The sequence below is a fragment of the Chiloscyllium plagiosum genome, unplaced genomic scaffold, assembly GCF_037043375.1.
Source record: "Chiloscyllium plagiosum isolate Xiang-an unplaced genomic scaffold, Cpla_swu_hap1 HiC_scaffold_9, whole genome shotgun sequence".
Classification (NCBI taxonomy): Eukaryota; Metazoa; Chordata; class Chondrichthyes; order Orectolobiformes; family Hemiscylliidae; genus Chiloscyllium; species Chiloscyllium plagiosum.
The window spans coordinates 13,825,756-13,841,557 of record NW_028270147.1 but is presented as its reverse complement, the minus strand read 5'-3'; the positions used below and the strand labels follow the sequence as shown (position 1 = coordinate 13,841,557).

General features: G+C 48.0%; 1 protein-coding gene across 3 annotated transcripts in view; it reads left to right on the top strand.

Annotated features, from left to right (window-relative positions):
- Positions 1-1,400: 1,400 nt before the first annotated feature.
- The window catches only part of st6galnac5a (ST6 (alpha-N-acetyl-neuraminyl-2,3-beta-galactosyl-1,3)-N-acetylgalactosaminide alpha-2,6-sialyltransferase 5a), an 84,226-nt gene continuing 69,824 nt past the window's right edge, over positions 1,401-15,802 (top strand). The window contains exons 1-2 of one of the 3 annotated variants that reach the window (XM_087990256.1): positions 1,401-1,543; positions 14,448-14,645. In XM_087990256.1, coding sequence (XP_087846382.1) covers positions 1,466-1,543; positions 14,448-14,645 — 276 coding nt within the window. In that variant the 5' untranslated portion in view covers positions 1,401-1,465. Of the gene's footprint in view, positions 1,544-11,049; positions 11,155-13,978; positions 14,151-14,447; positions 14,646-15,802 lie in introns of those variants that run through there. The other 2 variants (XM_087990257.1, XM_043698683.2) reach the window with 2 other exon arrangements.

Below are 15,802 nucleotides of genomic sequence, written 5' to 3'. Positions count from 1 at the left end.
CGCGGAGTGGAGGCCGGGGCAGGGGGGTAGTGAGTCGCGGAGTGGAGGCTGGGGCAGGGGGTAGTGAGTCCCGGAGTGGAGGCTGGGGCAGGGGGAAGTGAGTCCCGGAGTGGAGGCTGGAGCATGGGGTACAGAGTCCCGGAGGGGAGGCCGGGGCAGGGGGAAGTGAGTCCCGGAGTGGAGGCCGGGACAGGGGGTAGTGAGTCCCGGAGTGGAGGCCGGGGCAGGGGGAAGTGAGTCCTGGAGTGGAGGCCGGGACAGGGGGTAGTGAGTCGCAGAGTGGAGGCCGGGGCAGGGGGGTAGTGAGTCCCGGAGTGGAGGCCGAGGCTGGGGTAGTGAGTCCAGGAGTGGAGGCCGGGGCAGGGGGGTAGTGAGTCCAGAGTGGAGGCCGAGGCTGGGGTAGTGAGTCCCGGAGTGGAGGCCAGAGCAGGGGTGTAGTGAGTCCAGAGTGGAGGCCGGGGCAGGGGTTAGTGAGTCCCCGAGTGGAGGCCGGGGCAGGGGGAAGTGAGTCGCGGAGTGGAGGCCGGGGCAGGGGGGTAGTGAGTCCCGGAGTGGAGGCTGGGGCAGGGGGTAGTGAGTCCCGGAGTGGAGGCTGGGGCAGGGGGAAGTGAGTCCCGGAGTGGAGGCTGGAGCATGGGGTACAGAGTCCCCGGTGGGGGGTGGGTGGGTAGTGAGTCCCGGAGTGGAGGCCGGGGCAGGGGGTAGTGAGTCTCCGAGTGGAGGCTCGGGCAGGGGGGTAGTGAGTCCCGGAGTGGAGGCCGGGGCAGGGGGTAGTGAGTCCCGGAGTGGAGGCTCGGGCAGGGGGGTAGTGAGTCCCGGAGTGGAGGCCGGGGCAGGGGGTAGTGAGTCCCCGAGTGGAGGCCGGGGCAGGGGGAAGTGAGCCCCGGAGTGGAGGCTGGAGCGTGGGGTACAGAGTCCCGGGTGGGGGGTGGCTGGGTAGTGAGTCCCAGAGCACAAGTAAGGCGTTTGTGGCCTGGAAGTGAGACCTCAAGGTTTAAAGCCTAGTGTGGTCTCGAGACTCAGCCCTGACAGTCTGAAGTCTCTGTGCTGGCACGAACTTGGTGAAAAGACTACAATTTGAGTACATTTTAAAAAGAAAGATTCTTTATTCTTACGCTGAACTTTTATTTATAATTCCTTCAGTCTGGAATACATACTTAAGTCTATGTACCTGGGTACCCTGTACCTAAGATGGCGCCAAAGCAGTATCATTACCAATTGCACTCATCTGAGAGCTAATTTATGGGGAGTTTATGGGGACTTCTGCATTATTTCCACGGGCAGTTTCCAGGGTAGGCCTGCAAATCTGGGCTGTGCTGGATGGGGAGAAGAGGGAGGAAGGCAAGGAGCACGTTCTTTTTATGCAGTGAGTGGCTCTGACCTGAATGTGCTGCCTGGAAGGTGGGGTGGAGTGGGCGGTGACGTAAAGCCATTGATCAGCAGCTCTCCAAATGGATTTGGAAGGATGCCAGCTCATGAAAAGGATTTGCAGGGCGATGGGACAATGAACAGAGGCAATACAATGAATGAGAGCACTCGTGCAGTAAGTGGCACAAGTTTGAAAGCTGAATGGGCTCCTCCTGTGCAGAATCTTTGCAGTGCAGTTGCTTTCAGGTCAACTAGGGAAGGATCAATCAGGTTCTTGCTGTTAGTGATTATCCAGTCACTCTTACTTGTAGTTGTTTGCTTCGAGTTCAGCTTCCCCCGTGTTATATCAGGAAGTTAAATACACTCCAATATGTTTGCAGCTGATGACCGCCCACATACAACCAGTGTTTCTGGAGCAACCAACTCCTCCCCAGGAAACAAGACTTTCAGGAGACAATGAAAAATGATTTATTTACAAACGATAAGAAATTTAACTTTCCCATTGCTGCCATTGCAGTAGCCCACATGCCAGTAAGAGAGCTCCCGCCGCCATTTGAGGGAATTAGCTATCGCATGAAATAAATTAGTTTTCGGCAACCGTTATTGGTAAATTCACAGCTTCAGAAAGTGATAATTAACTTAATCAAAGTGTCAGTCCTGGATCAGCGAGTAACACTCCAGAGGTTTGAACGCTGTTATCCACAGAGCAACACGGAGTGGGAAGTGCATTATCAGAGATGCCAACCTTTGTAGAAGGTGTTCAGCCCAGGCTCTATCAGGTGGGTGGACAAAACCCCGGAGCATTATTTTCAAACAAGTGAGGGGAATTCTGTCAGGTGCTGAGGCCAATATTTATCCAAGAAACCACACCACTAAAGCAGATGGCCAAACTTTTAGCTCATCACAATTTGTTGGGCTTCAGAATAACTAAATCGGCTGACAACAATGTGACAGTACCCACGCTTCAAAACCACGTTTTCTTGCCCGTGAAATCGTTTGGGTCACACTGAGGTCAGGAAATGTGTTAAAGAAATGCAAGACTTTCTCGTTCTGAGTTTTCTTAAAGCCGGACTTGCTTCCTAATTTCAATTGGCCAACTCCAGGCGACAATACCAGTGCCGATCAGTCTGATAATACACTATTATATCCTGCGTCGAGCTGAGCTTATCCAAGACTTTGCTGCATCCATCCTAAACGTGCATTAAGTCCCAGTCAGCCTACACCCTGGCTCTCAATGATGCCTTGTCTGATGACGTTGGAAATTCACATTCCTTGTTTTTGGAATTGTTATGGCCTTGTTCCCCTCAGCTCTGTAATCTCTTCCAGTTTGATAACCCTGAGAGGCCTGCACTCCTCCAACAGCCTTTTCCTAACTTCAACAATTCACCACCTCATCCTGGGAGGGTTGCCAGGGATTGCAGTCCTATTCTGGAATTCCTTCCTTGAACCTCTCCACCTTTTCCCTTAATCCGTTAAAAGCTCTTGCATACCTGCCATAGTGTACTTATCTAGAGAAAGGATGTTCTGGTTATGAACAGAGTGCAATTAAGGTTTATCAGACTGATTCCTGGGGTGGTAGGACTGATATGTGAAGAGTAACTGGATTGGTTAGGGCTATATTCACTGGGGTTTAGAAGAATGAGGGAGAAATCTCCTATAAGCCTATAAAATGCTCACAGGACTAAATACTTTCCACACGTGAATGATGTTACCAATGACCAGAGAATCCAGACCCACAATAAATCACAGTCTAAGAATACAGGATAGGCCATTTCGGACTGAGCTGAGGAGAGATTTCTGCAACTAGAGGATGATGAGCCTTTGGAATTCTCTGCCTCAGAGCGTGGGTGAGGCTAAAACATTGAACTTTTTTTAAAGTTGGGGTTAGAATTAGATTTTAGGGCTGAAGGGATCAAAGCAGGAATAGGGGACTGTGTTGGATGATCAGCCATGATCAATTTAAATGGCGGAACAGGTTCAAAGGGCTGAATGGCCTGTTCTGGTTTTCTGCGTTCCCTATGCTTGCTAAGCATTTAGTGTCAAATTCTGTCGATAATGGGAAGCCACTTGGGTCATTCTGCTATATCAAAGGTGTGCAGATTGGTGCTCCAGTGCAAGACTGCACTAGGGTGCCCACTAGTTCTGGCCGTGTCCACCTTGGTCCATTCAGGATGTCATACACTCTTCCATTGTATAAAAAGAAGTGGTAGACCATTCAGCCCCTCAAATCTGCTCTGCCATTCACAATAAGATCATTGCTAATCTATTTGCGTTTAATATTCTACATTCCCATCTACCCCAATAATCTTTGATTCCCCTGCCTAACAAGAATCTATCAACCTCTGCCTTTAAAATATTTAATATTTTTAACATCTCCTTCTGAGTTCCACAGTTCTCTAAGAAAAAAAATTCTCCTCATCTTTGTCCTTAAAGGGTGCCCCCTAGTTCTGGACTTGTCCACCTTGGTCCATTCAGGATGTCACACACACTTCCATCAATTCCCCCTTCATCCTCTACGCTCGAGTGAAAGCAAACCAGCCTACCCAAGGTCTATCCTCACAAGACGACCTGCTTATTCTAGGTATCATTCTGGTAAACCTTTTCTGAACTGTCTCCAACACATGTACATCCTGCCTTAAACAAGGAAAGCAAAACTCTTCGTGACACAATCTTACAGACGCTCTAGTCACATTTCACGAGAACATATAAATTTAGGAACACATTTGGACATTTAACCAAGCAGATATGTCTCTATCACTTCAGGATGACGATGGAACCCCATCTGTTGTTGCTCGGTCATCTATCACTTGGAACATCTTTCACATTAATCACCAATGTGCCAAGTCTAAGTTTTTGGCTTTTCTAGTGTTTGATGTGTCTGCCACGGCTCAGTTGGTATTTCTCTCACCACTGAGTCAGGCAGTGACATGTTCAAGTTCCATTGCAAACACTTAAACACGTAAAGTTAGATCACAGGAGCAGGTGGAGACCATTCAGCCCACTGGCTCTCCCCTGTCATTCAGTTAGATCATGGCTAGCGTGCACCTCAATTATATTCATCTCCCTTAGCCCCCATAACCTTTCTCACACTGAGTCAACAAAAGCGAATTGCTGTCAGCAATGGAAGTTGGGGAGATGGTAGCCCTCTGAGCTGGTTCATGTTCTAGAGGTTGTTGGTTCAATTCCACCATGACAGATTTTGGAATTTAAATTCATTTGATTCAACTGAAATTGAAATCAGTACAGGGGGAGACCATGGCAAAGTCAGAAGTCACACAACACCAGGTTATAGTCCAACAGGTTGATTTGAAATCACAAGCTTTCGGAGTGTAGCCCCTCTTGACCTGATGAAGGAGCAGTGCTCTGAAAGCTTGTGATTTCAAATAAACCTGTTGGGCTATAGCCTGGTGTCATGTGACTTCTGACTTCATCCACCCCAGTCCAACACCAACACCTCTACATCATGGTGACCATGACAACTACTATTAATTGTTGTCTAAACCCTTTTGGTTCTCTAATGTCCTTTGAGAAATCTTCCATCTTTACCTGGTCTCTGCTTATGTGTGACTCCAGACCCACAACAATGTGGTTGACTCTTAACACTCATGGAGTCAGAAAGGCCGCCTTTCTTATCTTGACTCTTATGGGTGGCACGGTGGCTCAGTGGTTAGCACTGCTGCCTCACAGCACCAGGGTCCCAGGTTCGATTTCCGCCTTGGGCAACTGTGTGGAGTTTGCACATTCTCCCCGTGTCTGTGCGGGTTTACTCCGGGTGCTCCAGTTTCCTCCCACAGGCCAGGTGAATTGGCCATACTAAATTGCCCGTAGGTGCATTGATCAGGGGAATGGGTCTGGGTGGGTCGCTCTTCAGAAGGTCGGTGTGGACTTGTTGGGCCGAAGGGCCTGTTTCCACACTATAAGTAATCTAATCTTAAACACTATAAGTAATCTAATCTTGGTCCAATTTGTCCATGCCAACAAGATATCCTGAATTAATCTTGTCCCATTTGCCAGCACCTGGTCCAAATCCTTACTGTTCATATACCCATCCAGATGCCTTTTAAATGCTGTAATTGTAGCAGCCTCCACTGCTTTCTTTGACAGCTCATTCCATACATGTACCACCCTCTGCATGAAAATATTACCCCTCAGATTATTTTTAAATCTTTCCCCTCTCACCGTAAACATATGCCCTCTAGTTTTGGACTCCCCTCCCCCTCCCTTCTCAAATGGCCCTGACCAGCTGCTCAGTTCAAGGACAATTTAGAGATGGACAAAGATTGCTGGCCTTGCCCTTGACACCCGCACTCCATCAAAGAAAGAAAATCTCTGACCCTTCATGTGTGAAGCTGTACTTTCTAGCCTAATTGGCCCAGTTATCACATATCACCAGTTCCAAATTTTTCCCCTTCGACTCCGCCGCATCTGCTCCCAGGAGGACCAGTTCCAAATTTTTCCCTACACCTCCTCCCATCCTGCCCCCTGTAAAAACGCCATCCCATTCTCCCAATTCCTTCGACTCCGCCGCATCTGCTCCCAGGAGGACCAGTTCCAAATTTTTCCCTACACCTCCTCCGATCCTGCCCCCTGTAAAAACGCCATCCCATTCTCCCAATTCCTTCGACTCCGCCGCATCTGCTCCCAGGAGGACCAGTTCCAAATTTTTCCCTACACCTCCTCCCATCCTGCCCCCTGTAAAAACGCCATCCCATTCTCCCAATTCCTTCGACTCCGCCGCATCTGCTCCCAGGAGGACCAGTTCCAAAAACGCACAACCCAGATGGCCTCCTTCTTCAAGGACCGCAATTTCCCCCCCGACGTGGTCGACGATGCCCTCCACCGCATCTCTTCCACTTCCCGCTCCTCCGCCCTTGAACCCCGCCCCTCCAACCGCCACCAGGACAGAACCCCACTGGTCCTCACCTACCACCCCACCAATCTCCATGTACAGCGCATCATCCGCCGTCATTTCCGCTACCTCCAAACGGACCCCACCACCAAGGATATATTTCCCTCCCCTCCCCTATCAGCATTCCGTAAAGACCACTCCCTCCGTGACTCCCTCGTCAGATCGACACCCCCCACCAACCCAACCTCCACTCCCGGCACCTTCCCCTGCAACCGCAGGAGGTGCAAGACTTGCGCCCACACCTCCCCCCTCACCTCCCTCCAAGGCCCCAAAGGAAACTTCCATATCTACCACAGATTCACCTGCACCTCCACACATATCATCTATTGCATCCTCTGCACCCGATGTGGCCTCCTCTATATTGGGGAGACAGGCCGGCTACTTGCGGAGCGTTTCAGAGAACACCTCTGGGACACCCGGACCAACCAACCCAACCACCCTGTAGCTCAACATTTCAATTCCCCCTCCCACTCCACCAAGGATATGCAGGTCTTTGGACTCCTCCATCGTCAGACCACAACAAAACGACGGTTGGAGGAAGAACGCCTCATTTTCCGGCTAGGAACCCTCCAACCACAAGGGATGAACTCGGATTTCACTAGTTTCCTCATTTCCCCTCCCCCCACCCTGTCTCAGTCAAATCCATCAAATTCAGCATCGCCTTCCTAACCTGAGATCTTCTTCCCGACCTCTCCGCCCCCACCCCAGTCTGACCTATCACCCTCACCTTTACCTCTTTCCACCTATCACATTTCCGACGCCCCTCCCCCAAGTCCCTCCTCCCTACCTTTTATCTTAGCCTGCTGGACAAACTTTCCTGAAGAAGGGCTTATGCCCGAAACGTCGATTCTCCTGTTCCCTGGATGCTGCCTGACCTGCTGCGCTTTTCCAGCAACACATTTCCAGCTCTGATCTCCAGCATCTGCAGCCCTCACTTTCTCCCCAGTTATCACATAGCGTCCCTCACGTTTCATTTTTCAGTCAGAGGAAGGAAATAGCTTCTCTTTTCAATCCTTTCAACAACTGATTCACTCTGATCACATCGCCTCTCAATTTTCTATATCCAGGGGGATTTGGGAGGAGATGGAATATAACCCACGTTTTTGCATAACTATCCTCCCAACATAAGCTTTTAGGTCACAGGATCATCCAGGTGAGGGTACACCACATTCCTGATGTCCAAAGCCAATACATCACCCCTGCGTTAAATGCCCACTTCATGCCCTTGGATGGGGCTTATCCAGAGAGAAGCATGTTCCTCCTCCTTATATTTCCACCCCACAAAGAAAGTGAAAGTTTAATGAGGAAAGAAAGGTAAGGAACATATAAACTCAGACGATGAAAAGCTCTATGGACAGGGAGTCATAGAGTCATACAGATGTACAGCATGGAAACAGACCCTTTGGTCCAACTTGTCCATGCCGACCAGATACCCCAACCCAATCTAGTCCCACCTGCCAGCACCCGGCCCATATCCCTCCAAACCCTTCATATGCGTATACCCATCCAGATGCCTCTTAAATGTTGCAGTTGTACCAGCCTCCACCACTTCCTCTGGCAGCTCATTCCATACACGTACCACCCTCTGTGTGAAAATGTTGCCCCTTAGGTCTCTTTTATATCTTTCCCCTCTCACCCTAAATCTATGCCCTCTAGTTCTGGACATCCCGACCCACGCCCCCCCCCCAACCTCCCAGGGAAAATACCTTGTCTATTTGCCCTATCCATGCCCCTCATGATTTTATAAACTTCTATAAGGTCACCCCTCAGCCTCTGATGCTCCCGGGAAAATAGCCCCAGCCTGTTCTGCCTCTCGCTATAGCTCAAATCCTCCAACCTGGTAACACCATGGGGCAGCACAGTGGTACAGTGGTTAGCACTGCTGCATCACAGCGCTAGAGATCTGGGTTCAATTCCCACCTCAGGCAACTGTCTGTGTGGAGTTTGCACATCCTAATCTAAAAAAAATCCTTGTAAATCTTTTCTGAACCATTTAAAGTTTCACAACTTCTTTCCGATAGGAAGGAGGCCAAAATTGCACGCAATATTCCAACAGTGACCTAACCAATGTCCTGTACAGCCGCAACATGACCTTCCAACTCCTGTAATCAATACTTTGACCAATAAAGGAAAGCATACCAAACGCCGTCTTCACTATCCTATCTACCTGCGACTTCACTTTCAAGGAGCTATGAACCTGCACTCCAAGGTCTCTTTGTTCAGCAACACTCCCTAGGACCTTACCATTAAGTTTATAAGTCCTGCTAAGATTTGCTTTCCCAAAATTCAGCACCTCACATTTACCTGAATTAAACTCCATCTGCCACTTCTCAGCCCATTGGCCCATCTGGTCAAGATCTGAGGTAACCTTCTTCGCTGTCCATTACACCTCCAAGTTTGGTGTCATCTGCAAACTTACTAACTATACCCTTTATGCTCACATCCAAATTATTTATATAAATGATGAAAAGTAGTGGACCCAGCACCGATCCTTGTGGCACTCCACTGGTCACAGGCCCCCAGTCTGAAAAATAACCATCCACCACCACCCTCTGACTTCTACCTTTAAGCCAGTTCTGTATCCAAATGGCTAGTTCTCCCTGTATTCCATGAAATCTAACCTTGCTAATGAGTCTCCCATGGGGAACATTGTCAAACACCGTATAGTGCATTTAGATCACATCTACCGCTCTGCCCTCATCAATCCTCCTTGTTACATCTTCAAAAAAGTTCATGGACAAAGCCATGTTGACTATCCCTAATCAGTCCTTGCCTTTCCAAATACATGTACATCCTGTCCCTCAGGATTCCCTCCAACAACTTGCCCACCACCGACGTCAGGCTTAGAATGGAGGAATATCAGTAAATGCAGGAGGACAAATAAATGAAGCTGTAGCGTACGATTGCAGTTTGTGTACATACAGGCGTAGAGTTCGAACACAAAAGAGGTCACACTACTTTCAACCAACTTCAAACTGTGAAGGAGGCCACAGTTGGAAGCTGCGGGAAGGACTTGCATTTAGATGGTGCCTTTCACAACCGCAGGGTTTCCTAACACAATTGACAGCCAAGATCTCATGCAGTTCTGTGGGAAGGATTTCAAAGCCAAAATCACAAAAGACAATTCCCGAGATGGGAGCTGATAATTCTCCAACATCGCTAGTCTGAAGAATTGCCAGAGCCCTGTGATCATAAATAAATGTGCGTCTCATAACCTTGTACAGTTTGTGTAGCCTAATAAATTCTTGCAATGTTGTCATAAAAGTGGAAAATCACCGAGAGATTCTGCTATCTCTGGCCAAGATACCATTGTGCAATTGTGCATTTTTCCCTTGAGTGATAATATTACTACAAATCTTGTACAAGTAAGACACTTATAGTGGTAGAGTCATAGAGTCATAAAGATGTACAGGACGGAAACAGACTCAACTCGTCCAGATATCCTAAATTAGTCTAACCCCATTCACCCACACTTGGCCCTATCTCTCTAAACCCTTCCTATTCATATGCCCATCCAGATGCCTTTTATATATTGTGATTGGACCAGCCTCCACCACTTATGGTTACACAAATAGGAAAGTTTTAGAGGGATATGGGCCAAGCGCTGGTACATGGGACTAGATTAATTTAGGATATTTGGTTGGCATAGAAGAGTTGGACTGAAAGGTCTGTTTATGTGCTGTACATCTCTATGACTTCCTCTGACAGCTCATTCCATACATGCACCACCCTCTGCGTGAAAAAGTTTTGCCTTAGGTCCCTTTTAAACCTTACCCCTTCACCCTAAACCTATGCCCTCTAATTCTGGACCCCCCCCCCCCCCCCCACCCCAAAGAAAAGAACTTGTCTATTCATCTTATCCATGACCCCCATGATTTTATAAACCTCTATAAGATCACCCCTCAGCCTCCAATGCTCCAGGGAAAACAGCCCCAGCCTATTCAGCCTCTCCCTATATCTCAAATCCTCCAACCCTGGCAACAGCCTTGTAAATTTTATTTGAACCCTTTCAAGTTTCACAACATCCTTCCGATAACCCAGAATTGCACACAATATTCCAAAAGTGGTCTAACCAATGTCCTGTACAGCCACAACATGACCTCAATGCTCTGAGCAATAAAGGAAAGCTTTGTTAAACCTGCAATGTTTGTGCATGCACGTATGTGTCTGTTTTTCAGTCCTGGACTGAGGGGACTACCAACTCTCTCATCAGTAAACTAACTTTAATGGTCTTCCTTTGGATATCACAGGAAACTGAACTGCAGAACTGTTTTGGTCCCAGTCCTCTGGGTGCTCCAGTTTTCTCCCACAGTCGAAGATGTGCAGGTCAGATGATTTGGCCATTCTAAACTGCCTGTAGTGTTAGGTGCATTAGTCAGAGGGAAATTGGTCTGGGTGGGTTTCTCTTCAGCGGGTCGGTGTGGACTTGTTGGGCCGAAGGGCCTGCTTCCGCACTGTAGGGGATCTAATCTAATCTATTTGGCTCTGTTTTCTTGATAAATGGATTACTGTCTCCACTGTTACCTGCTCTCTCCATGAGTCGGAAAACTTCATCAACCTGCTTCCCAGTTCCATCCTTCCATCACTTTTACACGATCCATCACTGATTCTTCCCTCCCCATCCCTTTCTAGTCTCTCCCCATTTCCCTAAGTTTTGGCTGACCATAACCATTCATTATACACTCACTGACCCTCATAGCTAACGTCACCACACTGTCTCTCACCTTGTGTCATACCAGAAGGATTTTATTCTATTTTCCCAGATTCGGCATCTGCATTGCATCCAGGAGGTTCCCAGTGACCTGGAACAAAACTGGACAAGCCATTCAAAAACAGTGGCTATGAGAGCAGGTCAGAGGCTAGGAATCACGCAGCAAGTAAGTCACCTCCAAACGCCCCAAAGCCCGTCTATCATCTATTCAGTACAAGTCAGGAGTGTGATGAAATACTCCCCACTTGCCTGGATGGGTACAGTTCCAGCAACATTCAAGAAAATTGACACCATTCAGGTCAAAGTACCCTGCTTGGTTGGTACCACTTCAATAAATATTCACTCCATTCACTACCAATACACAGTGGTGCAGTATGTACCAGCAACAAGAGGTACTGTTGAAATTCACTGCGGCTCCTTAGACAGCACCTTCCAATCCACAAACGTGACCATCTAGAAGGACAAGGGCAGCAGATACATGGGAACCTGCAAGCTCCCCTCTAAAATGTATCACAGCTTTCAGAAAAGAAGTGATATTGAGCAACAAAGAATTTGAAAGGGTATAAGGGAAAGATAGGGAAATAGGATGAAGTGGATATCTCTTTATAAAAGTTCAAGTGCAATGGTCACACGACCTCCTCTTCTGTTGTTAAACGTTATGATTCTAAGAATATTTTCTGTCATTGTTCAACGACCATCTCACAATTCCGATACTGTTTTCAACGACGATATCAATTTTGTAAGAAAACCCATGCTATCTGATTAAATAAAGAAAGTTCATTTATATAGGGTAGCTAGGTGGCTCAGTCATTAGCCAGGGACCTGGGTTCGATTCCAGCCTCGGGCGACTGTCGGTGTGGAGCTTGCACATTCTCCCCGTGTCCGCGTGGATTTCCTCCGGGTGCTCTGGTTTCCTCCCACAATCCAAAGATGTGCAGGTTAGGTGAATTGGCCGTGCTAAGTTGCCTTTGGTGTTCAGGGATGTGTAGGTTAAGTGCATTAGTCAGGAGTAAATGTAGGTCAGAGGCTAGGAATCACGCAGCAAGTAAGTCACCTCCAAACGCCCCAAAGCCCGTCTATCATCTATTCGGCACAAGTCAGGAGTGTGATGAAATACTCCCCATTTGCCTGGATGGGTACAGTTCCAGCAACATTCAAGAAAATTGACACCATTCAGGTCAAAGTACCCTGCTTGGTACCACTTCAATAAATATTCACTCCATTCACTACCAATACACAGTGGTGCAGTATGTACCAGCAACAAGAGGTACTGTTGAAATTCACTGCGGCTCCTTAGACAGCACCTTCCAATCCACAAACATGACCATCTAGAAGGACAAGGGAATGAGTCTGGGTGGGTTACTCTTTGGAGGGTCGGGGTGGACTTGTTGGGCCGAAGGGCCTGTTTCTAAACTGTAGGATTCTTTGAAGGGCTTTTAACAACTTCAAAACATCCCGAAAGCCAGTGATGTAACGAATAAAAGATATAAAGTTGGGGAACATTGCAGCCTATTGTGCACAATAAGCTCTGACACACAGAAATGTGATCATTACAGAATAGTCTGATTAAGTGATCAAAACAGAGAACACAGGAGAAAATCTGACAGAACAAGAGAGTAACAAACTCTTTTCAGAAGTGGTCTTAGTGTTTGAGGGATATTGAATTGAATCCCTACAGCCCCTTCAACCCACACCAATCTTCTGAAGACCATCTCATTCAGACCCCTGCCTGACAACCCTGCATTTCCCCATGGCTAAACCACCCAGCTTGCACATCCCTGCACACTATGGGCAATTTCCCATGGCCAATCCACCTAACCTGCCCATCTTTGGACTGTGGGAGAACCCCACGCAGACGCAGGGGGAATTTGCAGACTCTACATAGGCAGTCACCTGTGGCTAGAATTGAACATGGTCCTTAGCACTGTAAGGCAGCAGTGCTAACCACTGAGCCAGCATACCAACCAGTACTGTCCCAGCAGATCTCCAGGGCCATGAAATTTTTCCCATCCACGTGACAGGGTGGCAGTCCTTCTGTTTACTGCCTCATCCAAAAGGATACATTTTATTTGTAAAACACATGGTCAACTCCTAACATTTACACTGGGGGGAGAGAGAGCGAGCCTTGTCAGTAATGAAGCCAGAGATTTAATCCCCACACTGGGCCTTTTTATTAAAGACAATTTGGAAATATGGAGAGGGAAAGGAAAGGTTGGAGATATAAAGAGCATTGACGTGCCTTTGCTTTTGACAATGAACTGATTTACATTTACACATGAGAAAAATACTGGCCATGTTGGAAATCTGGACATAAAAACCAGGAAATATTAGAATCCCTCAGTAGATCTTGCAGCACTCAAGAGGAGAGGTGCAGAATTAACGCTCCCGGACAATGACCCTTCATCATGCATTTCCAACATTTTCTCTTTTAATTACATTCATACAGCTCCTTATCACCTCTCTCAGCAGCGTCTCCAATCATTTCAGGTATAATGAGATATTTTGCAATGCAGAGGGCGGCTAGTTTTGGTACTGGTCTTTTAAAGGGACCCGCTTTGGATGTCTTTTGAACTCAAATCAAGTGTTCCACCTTTGCAAAGGTCAAAAGATTGTGTTGGTTTATCTTAGACAGAGAGATGTCTCCCCTGCTTTTGTAATTACAGCAAGGGAAGCAGTATTGAAACAGGGTGGAGAATAGAGCAGATAGAAAATACTCAACAGGTCTGACTGCCAGCTGCCTGAGACTTCTGCTCAAAACCACCTCCAATTTAATTAGCACCCTGACCTTTGTAGGTCTGACATAGGGAGGAGGCAGACGCCACAAATAATTTCTGTGGAAGTATGGAGAGGGGAGGAAGGTGATGTGCGGCGGAATAGGCACTGGGACCCTGCGGATTCCTGTGGACTCGATCAGTGCAGAAGGTGGAGTCTGCTGCATGAAGCGTGGAGATGATGCTGGAGAGAGACTGAGGGAAACAGAGACAGACAGAGCAGTGCGAGATTTTCAGTGAGCACACCAGCAGTATGTTCTCTGAATGCAACCTTTGCAGAATCCCTTGTCTAAGGAGGAGAGAAGCTAATACAATAGTCTAAGTAGAGAAAGAGAGAGAGAGCGATGAGATTACAACCCAAGAGCACAGCAGCAGAATGAAGAAGCTGGTGGTAATGTTTAATTTGCATATGGTGATTTTGCAAATGTATATCTCGCTGTTACTTGCAGTTTGAAGGCTAGTTTAACTGTAGACATTGCAGCATGCAGATGGGTGTTGTATTGAGACCAGCAAATTAAACTTTTCGATAACCGTTATAATGTTGTGCAACGCTAGAGAAGGACCTCGATCTTGAAACTCACTTTGCATGTCTCTTTCTCTGTGCTGTTCCCGCACGTGTGGCGAACTGTTCAATTTCTCTCTTTTATCTCCTTGCAACGATCGTTCCTCGCGTGCCCGTTTTGTGCAGAGGCATCTGCTCGGAGTGTTTGTGGGCATTTCCACTTGTGGCACCCTGCTGGTACTGTACGCTTCCTCCAGCGATCTCCGAGCTGGTCCCTGGGTGTCGTTCGGTGCAGAGACCAGGAGGAGGAGAGGTACAGACCGGAGCCCGGAGCCTTCCTCACTGCCACTGCTGAAGGGATACATCAATTTCAGGGACCACAAGGTAAGAGGATGCAGGATTTCAGCAGCTGGGCACTGGCCTCCCCTCTCGCTCTTTCTCATCTCCAGTTCGATTGTATTTAGTTAATAATTGGACAGGTCCCATTTGCAGTTCCTGTGCATCAGTGAAGTTGGAGCGGGGAAGACTGATGGAGAGCTTTCAGGAGGTATCTGCCGCTTTAATTGAGAGGAGTGGATGCAGAGTGGAGAGATGGTTCCAAGTGGCAGCAGGGTACAGCGTAAAGGGACACCTGAAAACCCTAAGGGAGATTAGGGCTTTCTTTTAAACAGACTGTAGCCATTGGCTGTAGTTTGAACACACTGCCTGAAAGGGATTTGGAGGGAGGTTCAGGGGAACTTGTAAAGTTGAAAAGGGAACACTACAGGGCAATTAGGACAGGCAGTAGGGTAAGAGCAGGGCACAGGGAGCTCCTTGTATGTGGGCTGGATTCTGTTGTAAGATCTCAGTGTGATCAGGCCCCCAGGGACAGTTTAGGGGTTTACAGAGAGACCCCTTGTCACCGACAGAGGTGGGTCATTCAGATACAATGTTTGGAAGCATTGCTTCCCACTGAAGGTGCTGGAGAATTGGAACTTACTCACTGCAAACTCGGAGGCTGTGAGGAAGGGGGAGTGGGATGTATTAGTGTCTGCTTAAAGCAGGGTGGCATGGTGGGTCAGTGGTTAGCAAAGCTGCCTTACAGTACCAGGGACCCAGGTTCGATTCCAGCCTCGGGTGACTCTCTGTGTGGAGTCTGTATGTTCTCCCTGTGACTGTGTGGGTTTCCTCCCACAGTCCAAAGATGTGCAGGTTAGGTTGATTGGCTGTGCTAAATTGCCCATAGTGTCCAGGGAGGTAGATTAGCCATGGGAAATGCAGGGTTACAGAGATGGAGGGAGTCTGTGTGGAATGCTCTTCAGAGGGTGGGTGTGGACTCACTGGGCCAACTAGCCTGCTTCCACACTACAGTGATTCTCAGATAGCATTTAAACCAGTCCTTCTTCATTCTCTGCTGTTTGCAGCAAGTGACTTTTATTAATGACTTTGTTGAGAGGGACCACTTCTCTGCAGTGGTGGTTTCTTGGTCCGTTTCTCAATGGGTTGGTGATGCCTTTCCCAGTTGTTGTTCCCTGCCTTGACTCCCCCTCTCACACCCTGTT